Source organism: Salvelinus namaycush, unplaced genomic scaffold (genome assembly GCF_016432855.1).
Source record: "Salvelinus namaycush isolate Seneca unplaced genomic scaffold, SaNama_1.0 Scaffold328, whole genome shotgun sequence".
Taxonomy (NCBI): domain Eukaryota; kingdom Metazoa; phylum Chordata; class Actinopteri; order Salmoniformes; family Salmonidae; genus Salvelinus; species Salvelinus namaycush.
In genome coordinates this window covers 76,980-101,979 of record NW_024060208.1, presented here as the reverse complement: position 1 = coordinate 101,979, position 25,000 = coordinate 76,980, and the positions used below count along the sequence as shown (strand labels likewise).

At 45.9% G+C, this 25,000-nt stretch overlaps 1 protein-coding gene across 1 annotated transcript in view; it reads left to right on the top strand.

Moving 5' to 3' along the window:
• Positions 1-25,000, top strand: part of LOC120040139 (extensin-like) — a 107,866-nt gene that overhangs the window by 19,390 nt on the left and 63,476 nt on the right. The window contains exon 2 of the mRNA XM_038985390.1: positions 2,306-3,645. Coding sequence (XP_038841318.1) covers positions 2,306-3,645 — 1,340 coding nt within the window. The remainder of the gene's footprint in view (positions 1-2,305; positions 3,646-25,000) is intronic.

Below are 25,000 nucleotides of genomic sequence, written 5' to 3'. Positions count from 1 at the left end.
AGATAGCGCTGTTACTGCTGTACACTACAGGTAACTACATATAGCACTGTTACTGCTGTACACTACAGGTAACTACAGATAGCGCTGTTACTGCTGTACACTACAGGTAACTACATATAGCACTGTTACTGCTGTACACTACAGGTAACTACAGATAGCACTGTTACTGCTGTACACTACAGGTAACTACAGATAGCACTGTTACTGCTGTACACTACAGGTAACTACAGATAGCACTGTTACTGTTGTACACTACAGGTAACTACAGATAGCACTGTTACTGCTGTACACTACAGGTAACTACAGATAGCACTGTTACTGCTGTACACTACAGGTAACTACAGATAGCACTGTTACTGCTGTACACTACAGGTAACTACAGATAGCACTGTTACTGCTGTACACTACAGGTAACTACAGATAGCACTGTTACTACTGTACACTACAGGTAACGACAGATAGCACTGTTACTGCTGTACACTACAGGTAACTACAGATAGCACTGTTACTGCTGTACACTACAGGTAACTACAGATAGCACTGTTACTGCTGTACACTACAGGTAACTACAGATAGCACTGTTACTGCTGGACACTACAGGTAACTACAGATAGCACTGTTACTACTCTACACTACAGGTAACTACAGATAGCACTGTTACTGCTGTACACTACAGGTAACTACAGATAGCACTGTTACTGCTGTACACTACAGGTAACTACAGATAGCACTGTTACTGCTGTACACTACAGGTAACTACAGATAGCACTGTTACTGCTGTACACTACAGGTAACTACAGATAGCACTGTTACTGCTGTATACTACAGGTAACTACAGATAGCACTGTTACTGCTGTACACTACAGGTAACTACAGATAGCACTGTTACTGCTGGACACTACAGGTAACTACAGATAGCACTGTTACTGCTGTACACTACAGGTAACTACAGATAGCACTCTTACTGCTGTACACTACAGGTAACTACAGATAGCACTGTTACTACTGTACACTACAGGTAACTACAGATAGCACTGTTACTGCTGTACACTACAGGTAACTACAGATAGCACTGTTACTGCTGTACACTACAGGTAACTACAGATAGCACTGTTACTGCTGTACACTACAGGTAACTACAGATAGCACTGTTACTGTTGTACACTACAGGTAACTACAGATAGCACTGTTACTGCTGTACACTACAGGTAACTACAGATAGCACTGTTACTGCTGTACACTACAGGTAACTACAGATAGCACTGTTACTGCTGTACACTACAGGTAACTACAGATAGCACTGTTACTGCTGTACACTACAGGTAACTACAGATAGCACTGTTACTACTGTACACTACAGGTAACTACAGATAGCACTGTTACTCAGATCTGATGGTTTAGCCATGGTGCTAGCCCAACCACACACCAATGATAGGTCTAAAAAATCATCCACATTTGCATTGCTGTGTTCTAAAGTCCCTGTGTTTGTGTGTTTGTGGCGCTGCATCCTGACCTGCCGCTTGCTCACTCCAAGATGGAGACTAGAGGAGAGGTCTGGTCACAAGCAGACATGCCTTATGTGATGAGTAGCCTTGGGCTAACTCAGTGGGTTAACTCAGTAAGCTAACTCAGTGGGCTAACTCAGTGAGCTAACTCAGTGAGCTAACTCAGTGGGCTAACTCAGTGAGCTAACTCAGTGGGCTAACTCAGTGAGCTAACTCAGTGGGCTAACTCAGTGGGCTAACTCAGTGAGCTAACTCAGTGGGCTAACTCAGTGGGCTAACTCAGTGGGCTAACTCAGTGGGTTAACTCAGTGGGTTAACTCAGTGGGTTAACTCAGTGGGTTAACTCAGTGGGCTAACTCAGTGGGCTAACTCAGTGGGCTAACTCAGTGGGCTAACTCAGTGTGGAACATGTTAATCTCCCTCTCATCCCGATTTGCAGCACATATTTGATACTGCTTTAACAACAGCCTTAAATCAATTATATCTAATAAGATACTGGATATGAATGTATCTATAGTCATTACCACAGTACCAGTCTGCAGACTGCAGTACTAGACCTTATCCCCAGGGTCCCAGAACAAATGGAAAGTGTTTAAATTTGAGGGAAAGTATAGGCACTGATTTTCCCCATTATGCTATCAGACAGGCTCCAACATTAACGGTCTGACACTCTCTGAGCTGAACACCTCTGGAGGGTCTCCCGGCCCACTCTTCAGGGAAGGATTAGGATCCATTAGTAGAATTCCATTACCCATTCTCATTACCTAGCTCTGCCCTGTCCCCTATTCAACCTTCCTCAGCCCATTCAGCCCCTCGCCCCAGGCCAACCCCTCCTCGCCCCTCCATCACCCCCTTCAGCCCCTCGCCCCAGGCCAACTCCTCCTCGCCCCTCCCTCACACCCTTCAGCCCCTCGCCCCAGGCCAACTCCTCCTCGCCTCTCCATCACCCTCTTCAGCCCCTCGCCCCAGGCCAACTCCTCCTCGCCCCTCCCTCCCCCTCTTCAGCCCCTCGCCCCAGGCCAACTCCTCCTCGCCCCTCCATCACCCTCTTCAGCCCCTCGCCCCAGGCCAACTCCGCCTCGCCCCTCCCTCACCCTCTTCAGCCCCTCGCCCCAGGCCAACTCCTCCTCGCCTCTCCATCACCCTCTTCAGCCCCTCGCCCCAGGCCAACTCCTCCTCGCCTCTCCATCACCCTCTTCAGCCCCTCGCCCCAGGTCAACTCCTCCTCGCCCCAGGTCAACTCCTCCTCGCCCCTCCATCACCCTCTTCAGCCCCTCGCCCCAAGCCAACTCCTCCTCGCCCCTCCCTCACCCTCTTCAGCCCCTCGTCCCAGGCCAACTCCTCCTCGCCCCTCCATCACCCTCTTCAGCCCCTCGCCCCAGGCCAACTCCTCCTCGTCCCTCCATCACCCCCTTCAGCCCCTCGCCCCAGGCCAACTCCTCCTCGCCCCTCCCTCACCCTCTTCAGCCCCTCGCCCCAGGCCAACTCCTCCTCGCCCCTCCCTCCCCCTCTTCAGCCCCTCGCCCCAGGCCAACTCCTCCTCGCCCCTCCATCACCCTCTTCAGCCCCTCGCCCCAGGCCAACTCCTCCTCGCCCCTCCATCACCCTCTTCAGCCCCTCGCCCCAGGCCAACTCCTCCTCGCCCCTCCATCACCCCCTACAGCCCCTCGCCCCAGGCCAACTCCTCCTCGCCCCTCCATCACCCTCTTCAGCCCCTCGCCCCAGGCCAACTCCTCCTCGCCCCTCCCTCACCCTCTTCAGCCCCTCGCCCCAGGCCAACTCCTCCTCGCCCCTCCATCACCCCCTACAGCCCCTCACCCCAGGCCAACTCCTCCTCGCCCCTCCATCACCCTCTTCAGCCCCTCGTCCCAGGCCAACTCCTCCTCGCCCCTCCATCACCCTCTTCAGCCCCTCGCCCCAGGCCAACTCCTCCATCACCCCCGTCAGCCCCTCGCCCCAGGCCAACTCCTCCTTGTCCCTCCATCACCCCCTTCAGCCACTCTCCCCAGCCTCTTCCTCGCCCCTCAATCACCCCCTTCATCCCCTGTGTAACTTGGCTCCCGTCTACTCCACAGGGAAAACAGACAGTCACAGTCCCCTGTATGATACACCGCCCGTCCAGACACTGTGGGCGTGTCTGGTTTCCAGATCTATTTGCGCTGTCTTGCCCATCTCATAGGGTCCACTGTCAAGTGGGAGTTGGCAAGGCAACAGATCTGCATACCAGGATACTAGAATAATGTCCCTGTGATGAGAAGTGTACAGAGGACCTCAGTGCCATATTAACCTTAGCTCCATCCTAAATGGTACCCTATTCTCTATGGGCCCTGGTCGACAGTAGTGCACTACTTAGGGAATAGGGCCCTGGTCGACAGTAGTGCACTACTTAGGGAATAGGGCCCTGGTCGACAGTAGTGCACTACTTAGGGAATAGGGCCCTGGTCGACAGTAGTGCACTACAAAGGGAATAAGGCCCTGGTCTAAAGTAGTACACTACATAGGGAATAGGGCCCTGGTCTAAAGTAGTGCACTACATAGGGAATAGGGTGACATTTAGGACTCAAGCCCATTTCAAATCAAATCAAATCAAATTTATTTATATAGCCCTTCGTACATCAGCCGATATCTCAAAGTGCTGTACAGAAACCCAGCCTAAAACCCCCAAAACAGCAAGCAATGCAGGTGTAGAAGCACGGTGGCTAGGACAAACTCCCTAGAAAGGCCAAAACCTAGGAAGAAACCTAGAGAGGAACCAGGCTATGAGGGGTGGCCAGTCCTCTTCCGGCTGTGCCGGGTGGAGATTATAACAGAACTATGCCAAGATGTTCAAAATGTTCATAAATGACCAGCATGGTCAAATAAGGTTAATATGGCATTTAACCCTACCTAACGTGTTGAATGATTTATTTAAGCAATAAGGCATGAGAACCTGGGGATTATCGTGTGATAACACCCGACTAAAAGGGTTGTTTTAAGACCCGAGGCGAAGCCAAGGAAAACAGACCTGAGGAGAGGGAGATAACACACAATAATTCCAAGGGTTTGTGAAGGCCTTATTGCTTTTATAAAACGGTTGCCAACATATTGTAACGGCTGTCTAATGCCTCCTCCTCGGATGAGGAGAAGGAGTAAGGGTCGGACCAAAACGCAGCGTTGAATGAAGACATAATGAATATTTATTAACGACAAGACGAACACGAAAAAGCACTTGGAAAATACAAAACAACAAAACGAAGTAGACAGACCTGAACTTGAGAACTTACATATACACGAAGAACGCACGAACAGGTACAGACTACACAAACGAACGAAAACACGAAACAGTTCCGTGTGGTGCATACAGACACAGACACAGGAACAATCACCCACCAACAAACAGTGAGAACAGCCTACCTTAATATGGTTCTCAATCAGAGGAAACGTCAAACACCTGCCTCTAATTGAGAACCATATCAGGCAACACATTTAACCCAACATAGAAACACATAACATAGAATGCCCACCCCAACTCACGCCCTGACCAACTAAACACATACAAAAACAAGGAAAACAGGTCAGGAACGTGACACATATACAACAACAACAACAACAAAAAGACAAAACAACATGTTTTCTTTAAAAACATTATTTTAACGAGTATATTTGATTTGTTTCATCCTTCCAACAGATGATTTAATCCAGTCGTTGTAATCATACTCAGACCAAAGCGCAGCGTGAAATCGGTTCGACATCTTTTTATTTATAAGAGAACCGAACAAAAAAAAGAATAAACGATACGTGACGCTCAAGCAGTGCTCACAGGCAACTACACAGAAACAAGATCCCACAAAACACAGTGGGGAAAATGGCTACCTAAATATGATCCCCAATCAGAGACAAGGATAAACAGCTGCCTCTGATTGGGAACCATATCAGGCCAACATAGACATAAAACACCTAGATAAGAACACCCCCCCCCCCCTTAGTCACACCCCGACCTAACCAAGATAGAGAATAAAAAAGTCTCTCTATGGTCAGGGCGTGACAATATAGTCCAGCTGTTAGTTCTGAGGTTCAAAAGTTGCTAATCCAACAGGCTGGTCGTTCATTCTTTAGGGATGTTTTAACCCTTCATTCGTTTCATTCCACGCTGCTATGCTAAAACAAATCATTGGAATGTAGCTAGCTTGGGGGCCTCCCGGGTGGCGCAGTGGTCTAGGGCACTGCATCGCAGCGCTAGCTGCGCCACCAGAGACTCTGGGTTCGCGCTCAGGCTCTGTCGCAGCCGGCCGCGACCGGGAGGTCCGTGGGGCGACGCACAATTGGCCTAGCGTCGTCCGGGTTAGGGAGGGTTTGGCCGGTAGGGATATCCTTGTCTCATCGCGCTCCAGCGACTCCTGTGGCGGGCCGGGCGCAGTGGGAATGTAGCTAGCTAGCTAGCTCGCTAGCAAGCAGAGGGTCAACGATGATGAGAGACAGACAAGAACTTCAATAAATAATGATTTAATAAATATTAATTACATACCGGTAGGCATCGACTAGTAAATGGTTAGCGAGTCCATAGGATAGCAAGCTAACATAGTAGTTGGTGATGTTGATTTCGTAGTGTGGCCAAGCCCATGAAGTGACTCTTTATGCGATCATTTCCTTTGTGTTGTCTTAGGAATTCAGCCTTCTCTGCATTATCTCACCAACCCCCTCTTGTCACACCTCTGGGTAGGAGAGGTTATGTCGTCTCAGGAATGATGCATTATCTCACCAACCCCCTCTTGTCACACCTCTGGGTAGGAGAGGTAACGTCGTCTCAGGAATGATGCATTATCTCACCAACCCCCTCTTGTCACACCTCTGGGTAGGAGAGGTTATGTCGTCTCAGGAACTCTGCATTATCTCACCAACCCCCTCTTGTCACACCTCTGGGTAGGAGAGGTAACGTCGTCTCAGGAACTCTGCATTATCTCACCAACCCCCTCCTGTCACACCTCTGGGTAGGAGAGGTAACGTCGTCTCAGGAATGATGCATTATCTCACCAACCCCCTCTTGTCACACCTCTGGGTAGGAGAGATTACGTCGTCTCAGGAATTCTGCATTATCTCACCAACCCCCTCTTGTCACACCTCTGGGTAGGAGAGGTAACGTCGTCTCAGGAATGATGCATTATCTCACCAACCCCCTCTTGTCACACCTCTGGGTAGGAGAGGTTATGTCGTCTCAGGAACTCTGCATTATCTCACCAACCCCCTCTTGTCACACCTCTGGGTAGGAGAGGTAACGTCGTCTCAGGAACTCTGCATTATCTCACCAACCCCCTCCTGTCACACCTCTGGGTAGGAGAGGTAACGTCGTCTCAGGAATGATGCATTATCTCACCAACCCCCTCTTGTCACACCTCTGGGTAGGAGAGATTACGTCGTCTCAGGAATTCTGCATTATCTCACCAACCCCCTCTTGTCACACCTCTGGGTAGGAGAGGTAACGTCGTCTCAGGAATGATGCATTATCTCACCAACCCCCTCTTGTCACACCTCTGGGTAGGAGAGATTACGTCGTCTCAGGAATTCTGCATTATCTCACCAACCCCCTCTTGTCACACCTCTGGGTAGGAGAGGTAACGTCGTCTCAGGAATGATGCATTATCTCACCAACCCCCTCTTGTCACACCTCTGGGTAGGAGAGGTAACGTCGTCTCAGGAATTCTGGGTAGGAAAGGTTCATTTGTCTTTACATCCTGTAGGTCTGATATCTGATTGGAGGTTCACTTTACAGTAATGCCATTGGTCAACAAGTCAGATGTTATAAAGGGTCTAAGATTAATTGTTCTTTATCTTATGTGTTCCTGACCTGCTGTGGTGAGATAACACTGTGGTGAGATAACACTGTGGTGAGATATACACTGTGGTGAGAACACTGTGATGAGATATACACTGTGGTGAGATAACACTGTGGTGAGAACACTGTGGTGAGATATACACTGTGGTGAGAACACTGTGATGAGATATACACTGTGGTGAGATAACACTGTGGTGAGAACACTGTGGTGAGATAACATCGTGGTGAGATAACATCGTGGTGAGATATACACTGTGGTGAGATCACTGTGGTGAGATATACACTGTGGTGAGATATACACTGTGGTGAGATAACACTGTGGTGAGAACACTGTGGTGAGATATAAACTGTGGTGAGAACACTGTGGTGAGATAACACTGTGATGAGATATACACTGTGGTGAGATATACACTGTGATGAGATATACACTGTGGTGAGATATACACTGTGGTGAGATAACACTGTGGTGAGAACACTGTGGTGAGATATACACTGTGATGAGATATACACTGTGGTGAGATATACACTGTGGTGAGATATACACTGTGGTGAGATAACACTGTGGTGAGAACACTGTGGTGAGATAACACTGTGATGAGATATACACTGTGGTGAGATATACACTGTAGTGAGTTAACACTGTGGTGAGATATACACTGTGGTGAGATATACACTGTGGTGAGATATAAACTGTGGTGAGATATAAACTGTGGTGAGAACACTGTGGTGAGATAACACTGTGATGAGATATACACTGTGGTGAGATAACACTGTGGTGAGAACACTGTGGTGAGATATACACTGTGATGAGATATACACTGTGGTGAGATATACACTGTGGTGAGATATACACTGTGGTGAGATAACACTGTGGTGAGATATAAACTGTGGTGAGATAACACTGTGTTGAGATATACACTGTGGTGAGATAACACTGTGGTGAGATATAAACTGTTTATGAATGCCTGGCTGGGCTGTGGGACAGTGGATGAAGTTTATGAATGCCTGGCTGGGCTGTGAGACAGTGGATGAAGTTTATGAATGCCTGGTTGGGCTGTGAGACAGTGGATGATGTTTATGAATGCCTGGTTGGGCTTTGGGACAGTGGATGAAGTTTATGAATGCCTGGTTGGGCTTTGGGACAATGGATGAAGTTTATGAATGTCTGGTTGGGCTGTGAGACAGTGGATGAAGTTTATGAATGTCTGGTTGGGCTTTGGGACAATGGATGAAGTTTATGAATGCCTGGTTGGGCTGTGGGACAATGGATGAAGTTTATGAATGCCTGGTTGGGCTGTGGGACAATGGATGAAGTTTATGAATGTCTGGTTGGGCTGTGGGACAATGGATGAAGTTTATGAATGCCTGGTTGGGCTGTGGGACAGTGGATGAAGTTTATGAATGCCTGGTTGGGCTGTGGGACAATGGATGAAGTTTATGAATGTCTGGTTGGGCTTTGGGACAGTGGATGAAGTTTATGAATGCCTGGTTGGGCTTTGGGACAGTGGATGAAGTTTATGAATGCCTGGTTGGGCTGCGGGACAGTGGATGAAGTTTATGAATGTCTGGTTGGGCTGTGAGACAGTGGATGAAGTTTATGAATGCCTGGTTAGGCTTTGGGACAGTGGATGAAGTTTATGAATGCCTGGTTGGGCTTTGGGACAGTGGATGAAGTTTATGAATGTCTGGTTGGGCTGTGAGACAGTGGATGAAGTTTATGAATGCCTGGTTGGGCTGTGAGACAGTGGATGAAGTTTATGAATGTCTGGTTGGGCTGTGAGACAGTGGATGAAGTTTATGAATGCCTGGTTGGGCTTTGGGACAGTGGATGAAGTTTATGAATGCCTGGTTGGGCTGCGGGACAGTGGATGAAGTTTATGAATGTCTGGTTGGGCTGTGAGACAGTGGATGAAGTTTATGAATGCCTGGTTGGGCTTTGGGACAGTGGATGAAGTTTATGAATGCCTGGTTGGGCTTTGGGACAGTGGATGAAGTTTATGAATGCCTGGTTGGGCTGTGGGACAGTGGATGAAGTTTATGAATGCCTGGTTGGGCTGTGAGACAGTGGATGTGCATTGAGACTTGAAATGGAATTATGGCATCTTTGCATTTTGCGGGAATGATGATGAATAACTTCCTGCTACCAACCAGTTAGCATCCAGCATCCTGTTTTATAACAACACATTGTGAATATAATTATACGCTCATTACCATTAAACAACTTGATCTCCGTTACCTAAACTTCATTCATTATTTACAGGGAGAGGTGTAAAGTAGCATGTCTTCGGGGGTTAAATGGAATTCAATTGTACCCAGAGTCAGACTGAAATCATAGTGTTCAGAATACATGTGGTCCTGTTGTGGTTTTGTTCTCCCCTTGGACTACTGCATGGATTCAACATGTCATACAGTGGGATTGTAAAATATTCTTGTTCTAGAATACATCAACTACAATGTTCCATCTAGACTGTTCTAGAATACATCAATGAGAATGTTCTGTTTAGACTGTTCTAGAATACATCAACGAGAATGTTCTGTTTAGACTGTTCTAGAATACATAAACTACAATGTTCCATCTAGACTGTTCTAGAATACATCAACGAGAATGTTCTGTTTAGACTGTTCTAGAATACATAAACTAGAATGTTCCATCTAGACTGTTCTAGAATACATAAACTAGAATGTTCCATCTAGACTGTTCTAGAATACATCAACGGGAATGTTCTGTTTAGACTGTTCTAGAATACATAAACCTCCCAGCTCTTTGGAGAGAGATTCCTTAATCCTTTCCATGAATGTAGAATGCAGAGTAAATCTATGAATGTAGTTGGATGTGAGCTGAGAACTGACAGACCAGAGCAGAGCAGGCCTCGTGGCCTGACCGCATCACCAGATGGTGAGCTGATTTTCCTTTGAAGAACTGGTTGCAAAAACTAGCGAATCCCTAAATGAGAATTAGAGGGAAAGAGAGAGAGAAATAAATGGAGAGATATAAATAGATAAGAGAGAGAGAAAGAGAGAGAGAGAGACAGAGGGGAGGGAGAGCGAGGAACATACAGAGTGAGTCATGCTGTGCATATTGCCTGGCAGACGTCTCCTCCCGTCCCCATGTTGTGTTCAGTAATCCAACATCTACACATGCTGAGACCCAGCAAAGACAGAGAACCTCAGTGTTTCTGTCACACCCTGATCTGTTTCACCTGTCCTCGTTATTGTCTAAACCTCCTCCAGGTGTCACTTGTTGTCCCCAGTGTATTTATCCCTGTGTTTCCTGTCTCTCTGTACCAGTGTATTTATCCCTGTGTTTCCTGTCTCTCTGTGCCAGTGTATTTATCCCTGTTTCCTGTCTCTCAGTCTTGTATGTTTCCAAGTCAACCAGCTTTTTTCCCTTCTCCTGCTTTTTGCATTCTCCTTTTTCTAGTCCTCCCGGTTCTGACCCTTGCCTGTTTCTGGACTTTGTTCCCGCCTGCCTGACCACGATCCTGTCTGCCACTCGTACCTCCTGGACTCTGATCTGGTTTTGACCTTTTTGCCTGTCCACGACCATTCTCTTGCCTACCCTATTGGATTAATAAACATTGTAAGACTCCAACCCATCTGCCTCCTGTGTCTGCGTTTGGGTCTCGTCTTGTGCCTTGATAGTTTCTCATGCTTTATTTTGAATACTGCACTACAATATATCAGAATCAGAATCACTTTTATTCATCAAATACATTTACAGAGAGAGGAATTTACACAAAATATACACACAATATATACAATATAAATACAGTAAACATTAATTTTTTTATTTTTTTTTAAACAACAACATAAATACCTTATTTACATAGTTATTCAGACCCTTTACTATGAGACTCCAAATTGAGCTCAGGTACATCCTGTTTCCATTGATCATCCTTCAGATGTTTCTATAAATTAGTCCGTTTTGGGTCTATTTTTTAAGAGTTCATTATCGAAATAATTTAAGAAAATATAAAGCAGAGGTATTAGGTTTGCAGAGTTCTAGTGACTATAACGCCCATTGGTCACATGACCCTCCACTGTCATCTTAATTTGAGGGTATTTTCATCCATATCGGGTGAATCGTTTATAAATTACAGCAATTTTTGTGAATAGTCCCAAACCTGCATTCTGTTTGCAACAAGGCACTAAAGTAATACTGCAAACAATATGTTATGTTTGGGGCAAATCTAATACAACACATTACTGAGTACCACTCTCCATATTTTCAAGTATAGTGGTGGCTGCATCATGTTGTATGCTTTGTAATCGTTAAGAAATGGGGAATTTATCAGGATTTAAAAAAAACAGAACATTGTAACGATGTGCGCTGAGAGTCAGGAAGCAAGTTCAGAGAGTGAGTGTTTTAATAAATAAACAATAAACACGAAACACACTGACATGAAACAGAGTCAATAACACCTGAGGAAAGAACCAAGAGGGCCATATATAGGGAAGATAATCAAGGAGGTGATGGAGTCCAGGTGAGTGTCATGAGGCGCTGGTGTGCTTGCCGATGGTGACAGGTGTGCTTGACGATGGTGACAGGTGCGCTTGACGATGGTGACAGGTGTGCGAGATAATCAGCAGCCTGATGACCTAGAGGCCGGGGAGGGAGTACACGTGACAAACATTGAAAATCCTAGAAAAAAAACCTGGTTCAGTCTGCTTTCCACCAGACACTGGGAGATGAATTCCACTTTCAGCAGGACAATAACCTAAAACACAAGGCCAAATCTACACTAGTTGCTTACCAAGAAGACTGTTAATTTTCCTGAGTTTCCAAGTTACAGTTTTTTGACTTAAAAATCTATGGCAAGACCTGTAAATTGTTGTCTAGCAATGATCAACAACCAATTTGACAGAATGTTGAAATGAATAAATGGGCAAATGTTACACAATCCAGGTGTGCAAAGCTATTAAAGATTTACCCAGAAAGACTCACAGCTGTAATCGTTGCCAAAGGTGCTTCTACAAAGTATTGAATCAGGGGTATGAATACCTATGTAAATTAGATATTTCTGTTTTTAATTTTTAATAGTTTTGTTTACGAACTGCATAAGAACATGTTTTCACTTTGTCATTATGAAGTATTGTGTGTAGACGGGTGAGAGGGAAAGAAAATCGATCCATTTTGAATTCAGGCTGTAAAACAAAACAGTATCAATAAAACACCATAATATTTACATGGCTGTGGTTTGATAAATATATGATTATTTGACCCTGCTGGTCATCTATGAACATTTGAACATCTTGGCCATCAAATCAAATCAAATCAATTTATATAGCCCTTCGTACATCAGCTGATGTCACAAAGTGCTGTACAGAAACCCAGCCTAAAACCCCCAAACAGCAAGCAATGCAGGTGTAGAAGCACTGCCATGTTCTGTTATAATCTTCACCCGGCACAGCCAGAAGAGGACTGGCCACCCCTCATAGCCTGGTTCCTCTCTAGGTTTCTTCCTAGGTTTTGGCCTTTCTAGGGAGTTTTTCCTAGCCATCGTGCTTCTACACCTGCATTGCTTGCTGTTTGGGGTTTTAGGCTGGGTTTCTGTACAGCACTTTGTGACATCAGCTGATGTACGAAGGGCTATATAAATACATTTGATTTGATTTTGATATCGCTCTAAATATATTCGTAATAACAATCAGCATCCCTATCTTAATGAATCTATACATTTCCATATTAATTAAGTACTTTGTTATCGACATGTGTTTATTTAGTAACAAACGTTCTGGAGTTCTGATTCCAACATAATCATCAAGGTTCTTTTTGGAAACATAATCTAATTATATGTCACAGAATGTCCCTGTTTCATTTCTACAGTGATGAGGATATATTTAGAGTTCAGTAGCTAATTCCTCTTGTATCATTTCTAATTCATCATTGCTAATTTCCCGGGTTCATTCACAAGCAGTGGACAGTCAGTCAGTCGGACAGTCACACAGTCACAGTCACTCACTCAGACAGTCAGTCAGACAGTCACTCAGACAGTCAGTCAGTCACTCAGACAGTCACTCAGTAACAGTCACTCACTCAGACAGTCACTCAGACAGTCAGTCAGTCAGTCGGACAGTCACACAGTCACTCACTCAGACAGTCACTCAGACAGTCACTCAGACAGTCACTCAGACAGTCAGACATTCACTCAGACAGTCACTCAGACAGTCACTCAGACAGTCAGACAGTCACTCAGACATTCACTCAGACAGTCAGACATTCAGTGTGTGTAATTGATCAGCTCTATAAACTGGTTGATCTTTACTAATCCACTAATCCTAATCCTGTGTGTGTGTGTGTGTGTGTGTGTGTGTGTGTGTGTGTGTGTGTGTGTGTGTGTGTGTGTGTGTGTGTGTGTGTGTGTGTGTGTGTGTGTGTGTGTGTGTGTGTGTGTGTGTGTGTGTGTGTGTGTGTGTGTGTGTGTGTGTGTGTGTGTGTGTTTGTGTGCACGCTCCGGTCGTTGGCTCCCTCCTCAGCAATGTGTTTCACCATCGTATCTCTGGTTGCTGCCCTGTCTCTTTAACCATTAGGCCTGCCAGGGTTGATCTGAAGGAGCACATTTACACCGTACTGCTATATATAGATATATATTATACACTGAACCAAAAATATAAAACGCGACACGTAAAGTGTTGGTCCCATGTTTCATGAGCTGAAATAAAAGCTTATTTGTTTAAATTTCGTGCACAAATTTGTTTCCGTCCCTGTTAGTGAGCATTTCTCCTTTGCCAAGATGATCCATCCACCTGACAGGTGTGGCATATCAAGAAGCTGATTAAACAGCATTATCATTACACAGGTGCACCTTGTGCTGGGGACAATTAAAGGCCTCTCTAAAATGTGCAGTTTTGTCACACAACACAATGTCACAGATGTCTCAAGTTTTGAGGGAGTGTGGAAATGGCATGCTGACTACAGGAATGTCCACCAGAGCTGTTGCCAGATAATTAAATGTAAATCTTTCTACCATAAGCCGCCTCCAATGTCGTTTTAGAGAATTTGTCAGTACGTCCAACCGGCATCACGACCTCAGACCACGTGTATGGTGTCATGTGGGTGAGCGGTTTGATGATGTCAACGTTGTGAATAGAGTTCCCCATGGTGGCGGTGGGGTTATGGTATGGGCAGGCATAAGCTACGAACAAGGAACACAATGACAATTTTAATGCACAGAGACACCGCGACGAGATCCTGAGGCCCATTGTCGTGCCATTCATCCGCCGCCATCACCTCATAATAATGCACACCCCTTTGCAAGGATCTGTACACAACTCCTGGAAGCTGAAAATGTCCCAGTTCTTCCATGGCCTGCATACTCACCAGCCACGAAACTCACTGAGCATGTTTGGGACGCTCTGGATTGACGTGTACGACAGCGTGTTCCAGGTCCCGCCAATATCCAGTAACGTAGCACAGCCATTGAAGAGGAGTGGGACAACATTCCACAAGCCACAATCAACAGCCTGATCAACTCTATGCGAAGGAGATGTGTCGCGCTGCATGAGGCTAAATGGTGGTCACACCAGATACTGACTGGTTTTCTGATCCACACCTTGTATTTGTGACCAACAGATGCACATCTGTATTCCCAGTCATGTGAAATCCATAGATTAGGGCCTAATTACTTTATTTAAATTGACTGATTTGCATTCTACTGTAGTGTTGGAACAGCACAATCATTTAGCTGCACCTGCTATAACACCTGATAACCAGTGTACGTGACCAATAAACGTTGATGTGATTTATATACCCTCCTTCCTCTCCACTCCTTCCACCCAGGGTATCAGTTACTGAAAGGGAGAAATAGAAGCATCATTTAAAAACCAAGATGTCAACAGGTCATATCCTGCTGCTGACTCTCAGGTTACAGTGAGCAGCAACACTGGAAATGTGTGTGTGTGTGTGTGTGTGTGTGTGTGTGTGTGTGTGTGTGTGTGTGTGTGTGTGTGTGTGTGTGTGTGTGTGTGTGTGTGTGTGTGTGTGTGTGTGTGTGTGTGTGTGTGTGTGTGTGTGTGTGTGTGTGTGTGTACACGTACACACGCGCGATGCTCAGACCCTCTATCTTATACAGGAACACATCGATTTAACCATTACAGCCTCCTAGCTGATGTTTTAACCATTACAGCCTCCCAGCTGATTTTTTAACCATTACAGCCTCCCAGCTGATGTTTTAACCATTACAGCCTCCCAGCTGATGTTTAACCATTACAGCCTCCCAGCTGATGTTTAACCATTACAGCCTCCTAGCTGATGTTTTAACCATTACAGCCTCCCAGCTGATGTTTTAACCATTACAGCCTCCCAGCTGATGTTTAACCATTACAGCCTCCCAGCTGATGTTTTAACCATTACAGCCTCCCAGCTGATGTTTAACCATTACAGCCTCCCAGTTGATGTTTTAACCATTACAGCCTCCCAGCTGATGTTTTAACCATTACAGCCTCCCAGCTGATGTTTTAACCATTACAGCCTCCCAGCTGATGTTTTAACCATTACAGCCTCCCAGCTGATGTTTAACCATTACAGCCTCCCAGCTGATGTTTTAACCATTACAGCCTCCCAGCTGATGTTTTAACCATTACAGCCTCCCAGCTGATGTTTAACCATTACAGCCTCCCAGCTGATGTTTAACCATTACAGCCTCCCAGCTGATGTTTTAACCATTACAGCCTCCTAGCTGATGTTTAACCATTACAGCCTCCCAGCTGATGTTTAAACATTACAGCCTCCCAGCTGATGTTTTAACCATTACAGCCTCCCAGCTGATGTTTTAACCATTACAGCCTCCCAGTTGATGTTTTAACCATTACAGCCTCCCAGCTGATGTTTAACCATTACAGCCTCCCAGCTGATGTTTTAACCATTACAGCCTCCCAGCTGATGTTTTAACCATTACAGCCTCCCAGCTGATGTTTAACCATTACAGCCTCCCAGCTGATGTTTTAACCATTACAGCCTCCCAGCTGATGTTTTAACCATTACAGCCTCCCAGCTGATGTTTTAACCATTACAGCCTCCCAGCTGATGTTTTAACCATTACAGCCTCCCAGCTGATGTTTTAACCATTACAGCCTCCCAGCTGATGTTTTAACCATTACAGCCTCCCAGCTGATGTTTAACCATTACAGCCTCCCAGCTGATGTTTTAACCATTACAGCCTCCCAGCTGATGTTTAACCATTACAGTCTCCTAGCTGATGTTTTAACCATTACAGCCTCCCAGCTGATGTTTTAACCATTACAGCCTCCCAGCTGATGTTTTAACCATTACAGCCTCCTAGCTGATGTTTTAACCATTACAGCCTCCCAGCTGATGTTTTAACCATTACAGCCTCCTAGCTGATGTTTTAACCATTACAGCCTCCCAGCTGATGTTTTAACCATTACAGCCTCCCAGCTGATGTTTTAACCATTACAGCCTCCCAGCTGATGTTTAACCCTTACAGCCTCCCAGCTGATGTTTTAACCATTACAGCCTCCCAGCTGATGTTTTAACCATTACAGCCTCCCAGCTGATGTTTTAACCATTACAGCCTCCCAGCTGATGTTTTAACCATTACAGCCTCCCAGCTGATGTTTTAACCATTACAGCCTCCCAGCTGATGTTTAACCATTACAGTCTCCTAGCTGATGTTTTAACCATTACAGCCTCCCAGCTGATGTTTTAACCATTACAGCCTCCCAGCTGATGTTTTAACCATTACAGCCTCCTAGCTGATGTTTTAACCATTACAGCCTCCCAGCTGATGTTTTAACCATTACAGCCTCCTAGCTGATGTTTTAACCATTACAGCCTCCCAGCTGATGTTTTAACCATTACAGCCTCCCAGCTGATGTTTTAACCATTACAGCCTCCCAGCTGATGTTTAACCCTTACAGCCTCCCAGCTGATGTTTTAACCATTACAGCCTCCCAGCTGATGTTTTAACCATTACAGCCCCCTAGCTGATGTTTTAACCATTACAGCCTCCCAGCTGATGTTTTAACCATTACAGCCTCCCAGCTGATGTTTAACCCTTACAGCCTCCCAGCTGATGTTTTAACCATTACAGCCTCCCAGCTGATGTTTTAACCATTACAGCCTCCCAGCTGATGTTTTAACCATTACAGCCTCCCAGCTGATGTTTTAACCATTACAGCCTCCCAGCTGATGTTTTAACCATTACAGCCTCCCAGCTGATGTTTTAACCATTACAGCCTCCCAGCTGATGTTTAACCATTACAGCCTCCCAGCTGATGTTTTAACCATTACAGTCTCCTAGCTGATGTTTTAACCATTACAGCCTCCCAGCTGATGTTTAACCATTACAGCCTCCCAGCTGATGTCTTAACCATTACAGCCTCCCAGCTGATGTTTAACCATTACAGCCTCCCAGCTGATGTTTTAACCATTACAGCCTCCCAGCTGATGTTTTAACCATTACAGCCTCCCAGCTGATGTTTTAACCATTACAGCCTCCTAGCTGATGTTTAACCATTACAGCCTCCCAGCTGATGTTTTAACCATTACAGCCTCCCAGCTGATGTTTTAACCATTACAGCCTCCCAGCTGATGTTTTAACCATTACAGCCTCCCAGCTGATGTTTAACCATTACAGCCTCCCAGCTGATGTTTTAACCATTACAGCCTCCCAGCTGATGTTTTAACCATTACAGCCTCCTCCTAGCTGATGTTTTAACCATTACAGCCTCCCAGCTGATGTTTTAACCATTACAGCCTCCCAGCTGATGTTTAACCATTACAGCCTCCCAGCTGATGTTTAACCATTACAGCCTCCCAGCTGATGTTTAACCTTGCTGTCTCTGCCTGGCCGGTTCCCCTCTCTCCACTGGGATTCTCTGCCTCTAACCCTATTACAGGGGCTGAGTCACTGGCTTACTGGTGCTCTTTCATGCCGTCCCTAGGAGGGGTGCGTCACTTGAGTGGGTTGAGTTACTGACGTGATCTTCCTGTCTGGGTTGGCGCCCCCCCTTGGTTTGTGCTGTGGTGGAGATCTTTGTGGGCTATACTCGGCCTTGTCTCAGGATTGTAAGTTGGTGGTTGAAGATATCCCTCTAGTGGTGCGGGGGCTGTGCTTTGGCAAAGTGGGTGGGGTTATATCCTTCCTGTTTGGCCCTGTCCGGGGGTATCTTCGGATGGGGCCACAGTGTCTCCTGACCGCTCCTGTCTCAGCCTCCAGTATTTATGCTGCAGTAGTTTGTGTCGGGGGGCTAGGGTCAGTTGGTTATACCTGGAGTACTTCTGCTGTCTTATCCAGTGTCCTGTGTGAATTTAAGTATGCTCTCTCTAATTCTCTCGTTCTCTCTTTCTTTCTCTCTCTCTGAGAACCTGAGCCCTAGGACCATACGTCAGGACTACCGGGCATGATGCCTCCTTGCTGTCCCCAGTCCGCCTGGCCTTGCTGCTATTCCAGTTTCAACTGTTCTGCCTGCGGTTACGGAACCCCTACCTGTCCCAGACCTGCTGTTTTCAACTCTTAATGATCGGCTATGAAAAGCCAACTGAGATTTATTCCTGATTATTATTTGACCATGCTTGTCATTTATGAACATTTTTGAAAATCTTGGCTCTCTCTAATTTTCTCCTTCTCTCTTTCTTTCTCTCGGAGGACCTGAGCCCTAGGACCATACGTCGGGACTACCGGGCGTGGTGACTCCTTGCTGTCCCCAGTCCGCCTGGCCTTGCTGCTATTCCAGTTTCAACTGTTCTGCCTGCGGTTATGGAACCGCCACCTGTCCCAGACCTGTTGTTTTTCAACTCTTAATGATCGGCTATGAAAAGCCAACTGAAAATTATTCATGATTATTATTTGACCATGCTTGTCACTTATGAACATTTTTGAACATCTTGGCATAGTTCTGTTATAATCTCCACCCGGCACAGCCAGAAGAGGACTGGCCACCCCTCATAGCCTGGTTCCTCTCTAGGTTTCTTCCTAGGTTTTGGCCTTTCTAGGGAGTTTTTCCTAGCCACCGTGCTTCTACACCTGCATTGCTAGCTGTTTGGGGTTTTAGGCTGGGTTTCTGTACAGCACTTCGAGATATTAGCTGATGTACGAAGGGCTATATAAAATAAACTTGATTGATTGATTGATTAACCATTACAGCCTCCCAGCTGATGTTTTAACCATTACAGCCTCCCAGCTGATGTTTTAACCATTACAGCCTCCCAGCTGATGTTTTAACCATTACAGCCTCCTAGCTGATGTTTTAACCATTACAGCCTCCCAGCTGATGTTTTAACCATTACAGTCTCCCAGCTGATGCTTAACCATTACAGCCTCCCAGCTGATGTTTTAACCATTACAGCCTCCCAGCTGATGTTTAACCATTACAGGCCCCCAGCTGATGTTTAACCATTACAGCCTCCCAGCTGATGTTTAACCATTACAGCCTCCCAGCTGATGTTTTAACCATTACAGCCTTCTAGCTGATGTTTTAACCATTACAGCCTCCCAGCTGATGTTTTAACCATTACAGCCTCCAAGCTGATGTTTTAACCATTACAGCCTCCCAGCTGATGTTTTAACCATTACAGCCTCCCAGCTGATGTTTTAACCATTACAGTCTCCCAGCTGATGTTTTAACCATTACAGCCTCCCAGCTGATGATTTAACCATTACAGCCTCCCAGCTGATGCTTAACCATTACAGCCTCCCAGCTGATGTTTTAACCATTACAGCCTCCCAGCTGATGTTTAACCATTACAGGCCCCCAGCTGATGTTTAACCATTACAGCCTCCCAGCTGATGTTTTAACCATTACAGCCTCCTAGCTGATGTTTTAACCATTACAGCCTCCCAGCTGATGTTTTAACCATTACAGCCTCCCAGCTGATGTTTAACCATTACAGCCTCCCAGCTGATGTTTTAACCATTACAGCCTCCCAGCTGATGTTTTAACCATTACAGCCTCCTAGCTGATGTTTTAACCATTACAGCCTCCCAGCTGATGTTTTAACCATTACAGCCTCCCAGCTGATGTTTTAACCATTACAGCCTCCCAGCTGATGTTTAACCATTACAGCCTCCCAGCTGATGTTTTAACCATTACAGCCTCCCAGCTGATGTTTAACCATTACAGCCTCCCAGCTGATGTTTTAACCATTACAGCCTCCCAGCTGATGCTTAACCATTACAGCCTTCCCAGCTGATGTTAACCATTACAGCCTCCCAGCTGATGTTTTAACCATTACAGCCTCCCAGCTGATGTTTTAACCATTACAGCCTCCCAGCTGATGTTTTAACCATTACAGCCTCCCAGCTGATGTTTAACCATTACAGGCCCCCAGCTGATGTTTAACCATTACAGCCTCCCAGCTGATGTTTTAACCATTACAGCCTCCCTAGCTGATGTTTTAACCATTACAGCCTCCCAGCTGATGTTTTAACCATTACAGCCTCCCAGCTGATGTTTAACCATTACAGCCTCCCAGCTGATGTTTTAACCATTACAGCCTCCCAGCTGATGTTTTAACCATTACAGCCTCCCAGCTGATGTTTTAACCATTACAGCCTCCCAGCTGATGTTTTAACCATTACAGCCTCCCAGCTGATGTTTTAACCATTACAGCCTCCCAGCTGATGTTTTTAACCATTACAGCCTCCCAGCTGATGTTTTAACCATTACAGCCTCCCAGCTGATGTTTAACCTTACAGCCTCCCAGCTGATGTTTTAAACCATTACAGCCTCCCAGCTGATGTTTTAACCATTACAGCCTCCCAGCTGATGTTTTAACCATTACAGCCTCCCAGCTGATGTTTTAACCATTACAGCCTCCCAGCTGATGTTTTAACCATTACAGCCTCCCAGCTGATGTTTTAACCATTACAGCCTCCCAGCTGATGTTTTAACCATTACAGCCTCCCAGCTGATGTTTTAACCATTACAGCCTCCCAGCTGATGTTTTAACCATTACAGCCTCCCAGCTGATGTTTTAACCATTACAGCCTCCCAGCTGATGTTTTAACCATTACAGCCTCCAGCTGATGTTTTAACCATTACAGCCTCCCAGCTGATGTTTTAACCATTACAGCCTCCCAGCTGATGTTTTAACCATTACAGCCTCCCTAGCTGATGTTTTAACCATTACAGCCTCCCAGCTGATGTTTTAACCATTACAGCCTCCCAGCTGATGTTTTAACCATTACAGCCTCCCAGCTGATGTTTTAACCATTACAGCCTCCCAGCTGATGTTTTAACCATTACAGCCTCCCAGCTGATGTTTTAACCATTACAGCCTCCCAGCTGATGTTTTAACCATTACAGCCTCCCAGCTGATGTTTTAACCATTACAGCCTCCCAGCTGATGTTTTAACCATTACAGCCTCCCAGCTGATGTTTTAACCATTACAGCCTCCCAGCTGATGTTTTAACCATTACAGCCTCCCAGCTGATGTTTTAACCATTACAGCCTCCCAGCTGATGTTTTAACCATTACAGCCTCCCAGCTGATGTCACTAGCTGAGTTTTAAACCATTACAGCCCCCAGCTGATGTTTTAACCATTACAGCCTCCCGCTGATGTTTTAACCCTTACAGCCTCCCATCTGATGTTTAACCATTACAGCCTCCCAGCTGATGTTTTAACCTTGCTGTCTCTGCCTGGCCGGTTCCCCTCTCTCCACTGGGATTCTCTGCCTCTAACCCTATTACAGGGGCTGAGTCACTGGCTTACTGGTGCTCTTTCATGCCGTCCCTAGGAGGGGTGCTTCACTTGAGTGGGTTGAGTTACTGACGTGATCTTCCTGTCTGGGTTGGCGCCCCCCCTTGGTTTGTGCTGTGGTGGAGATCTTTGTGGGCTATACTCGGCCTTGTCTCAGGATTGTAAGTTGGTGGTTGAAGATATCCCTCTAGTGGTGCGGGGGCTGTGCTTTGGCAAAGTGGGTGGGGTTATATCCTTCCTGTTTGGCCCTGTCCGGGGTATCTTCGGATGGGGCCACAGTGTCTCCTGACCGCTCCTGTCTCAGCCTCCAGTATTTATGCTGCAGTAGTTTGTGTCGGGGGCTAGGGTCAGTTGGTTATACCTGGATTACTTCTGCTGTCTTTATCCAGTGTCCTGTGTGAATTTAAGTATGCTCTCTCTAATTCTCTCGTTCTCCTCTTCTTTCTCTCTCTCTGAGAACCTAGCCCTAGGACCATACGTCAGGACTACCGGGCATGATGCCTCCTTGCTGTCCCCAGTCCGCCTGGCCTTGCTGCATTTCCAGTTTCAACTGTTCTGCCTGCGGTACGAACCCCTACCTGTCCCAGACCTGCTGTTTTCAACTCTTAATGATCGGCTATGAAAAGCCAACTGAGATTTATTCCTGATTATTATTTGACCATGCTTGTCATTTATGAACATTTTGAAAATCTTGGCTCTCTCTAATTTTCTCTTCTCTCTTTCTTTCCTCGGAGGACCTGACCCTAGGACCATACGTCGGGACTACCGGGCGTGGTGACTCCTTGCTGTCCCCAGTCCGCCTGGCCTTGCTGCTATTCCAGTTTCAACTGTTCTGCCTGCGGTTATGGAACCGCCACCTGTCCCAGACCTTTTTGTTTTTCAACTCTTGATGATCGGCTATGAAAAGCCAACTGAAAATTATTCATGATTATTATTTGACCATGCTTGTCACTTATGAACATTTTTGAACATCTTGGCATAGTTCTGTTATAATCTCCACCCGGCACACAGAAGAGGACTGGCCACCCCTCATAGCCTGGTTCCTCTCTAGGTTTCTTCCTAGTTTTGGCCTTTCTAGGGAGTTTTTCCTAGCCACCGTGCTTCTACACCTGCATTGCTAGCTGTTTGGGTTTTAGGCTGGGTTTCTGTACAGCACTTCGAGATATTAGCTGATGTACGAAGGGCTATATAAAATAAACTTGATTGATTGATTGATTAACCATTACAGCCTCCCAGCTGATGTTTTAACCATTACAGCCTCCCAGCTGATGTTTTTAACCATTACAGCCTCCCAGCTGATGTTTTAACCATTACAGCCTCCTAGCTGATGTTTTAACCATTACAGCCCCACTGATGTTTAACCATTACAGCCTCCCAGTCTGATGTTTTAACCATTACAGCCTCCCAGCTGATGTTTTAACCATTACAGCCCTCCCAGCTGATGTTTTAACCATTAAAGCCTCCCAGCTGATGTTTTAACCATTACAGCCTCCCGACGCTGATGTTTTAACCATTACAGCCTCCCAGCTGATGTTTTAACCATTACAGCCTCCCAGCTGATGTTTTAACCATTACAGCTCCCAGCTGATGCTTAACCATTACAGCCTCCCAGCTGATGTTTTAACCATTACAGCCTCCCAGCTGATGTTTACATTACGGCCCCCAGCTGATGTTTAACCATTACCATCCCAGCTGATGTTTTAACCATTACAGCCTCCCAGCTGATGTTTAACCATTACAGCCTCAGCTGATGTTTTCCATTACAGCCTCCCAGCTGATGTTTTAACCATTACAGCCTCCAAGCTGATGTTTTTAACCATTACAGCCTCCCAGCTGATGTTTTAACCATTACAGTTCCCCAGCTGATGTTTAACCATTACAGCCCTCCAGCTGATGATTTAACCATTACAGCCTCCCAGCTGATGCTTAACCATTACAGCCTCCCAGCTGATGTTTTAACCATTACAGCCTCCCAGCTGATGTTTAACCATTACAGCCCCCAGCTGATGTTTAACCTACATCCTCCCAGCTGATGTTTTAACCATTACAGCCTCCTAGCTGATGTTTTAACCATTACAGCCTCCCAGCTGATGTTTTAACCATTACAGCCTCCCAGCTGATGTTTTAACCATTACAGCCTCCTAGCTGATGTTTTAACCATTACAGCCTCCCAGCTGATGTTTTAAACCATTCCAGCCTCCAGCTGATGTTTAACAAACCCATTACAGCCTCCCAGCTGATTTTTTAACCATTACAGCCTCCCAGCTGATGTTTTAACCATTACAGCCTCCCAGCTGATGTTTAACCATTACAGCCTCCCAGCTGATGTTTAACCATTACAGCCTCCCAGCTGATGCCCACTCTGACATTTACTAATGCCAGATGTCTCTCTGTGTGTCTGCCCCAGCACACACGCACACACACACACACACGCACGCGCGCGCGCGCACGCACGCACGCACGCACGCACGCACGCACGCACGCACGCACGCACGCACGCACGCACGCACGCACGCACACACACACACACACACACACACACACACACACACACACACACACACACACACGTACGCAGTGAGCTCCAAGTGACAGTTTTGTTGTTCCAGCACTTTGGATTTGAAATGAAACAATGACAATGAGGTTAAAGTGCAGACTCTGTCAGCTTTCATTTGAGGGTAGTGACTGGTTATAGTTATAGTAGTGGTAGTGACTGGTTATAGTTATAGTAGTGGTAGTGACTGGTTATAGTAGTGGTAGTGACTGGTTATAGTAGTGGTAGTGACTGGTTATAGTAGTGGTAGTGTCTCCAGTAGTAATGGTAGTGACTGGTTATAGTTATTTAGTGGTAGTGAGCTGTTTATAGTAGTGGTAGTGACTGGTTATAGTAGTGTAGTGACTGTTATAGTAGTTGGTAGTGACTGTTATGTTATAGTAGTGGTATTGACTGTTATAGTGAGTTGTAGTGACTGGTTATAGTAGTGGTAGTGTCTAAAGTAGTAATGGTAGTACTGGTTATAGT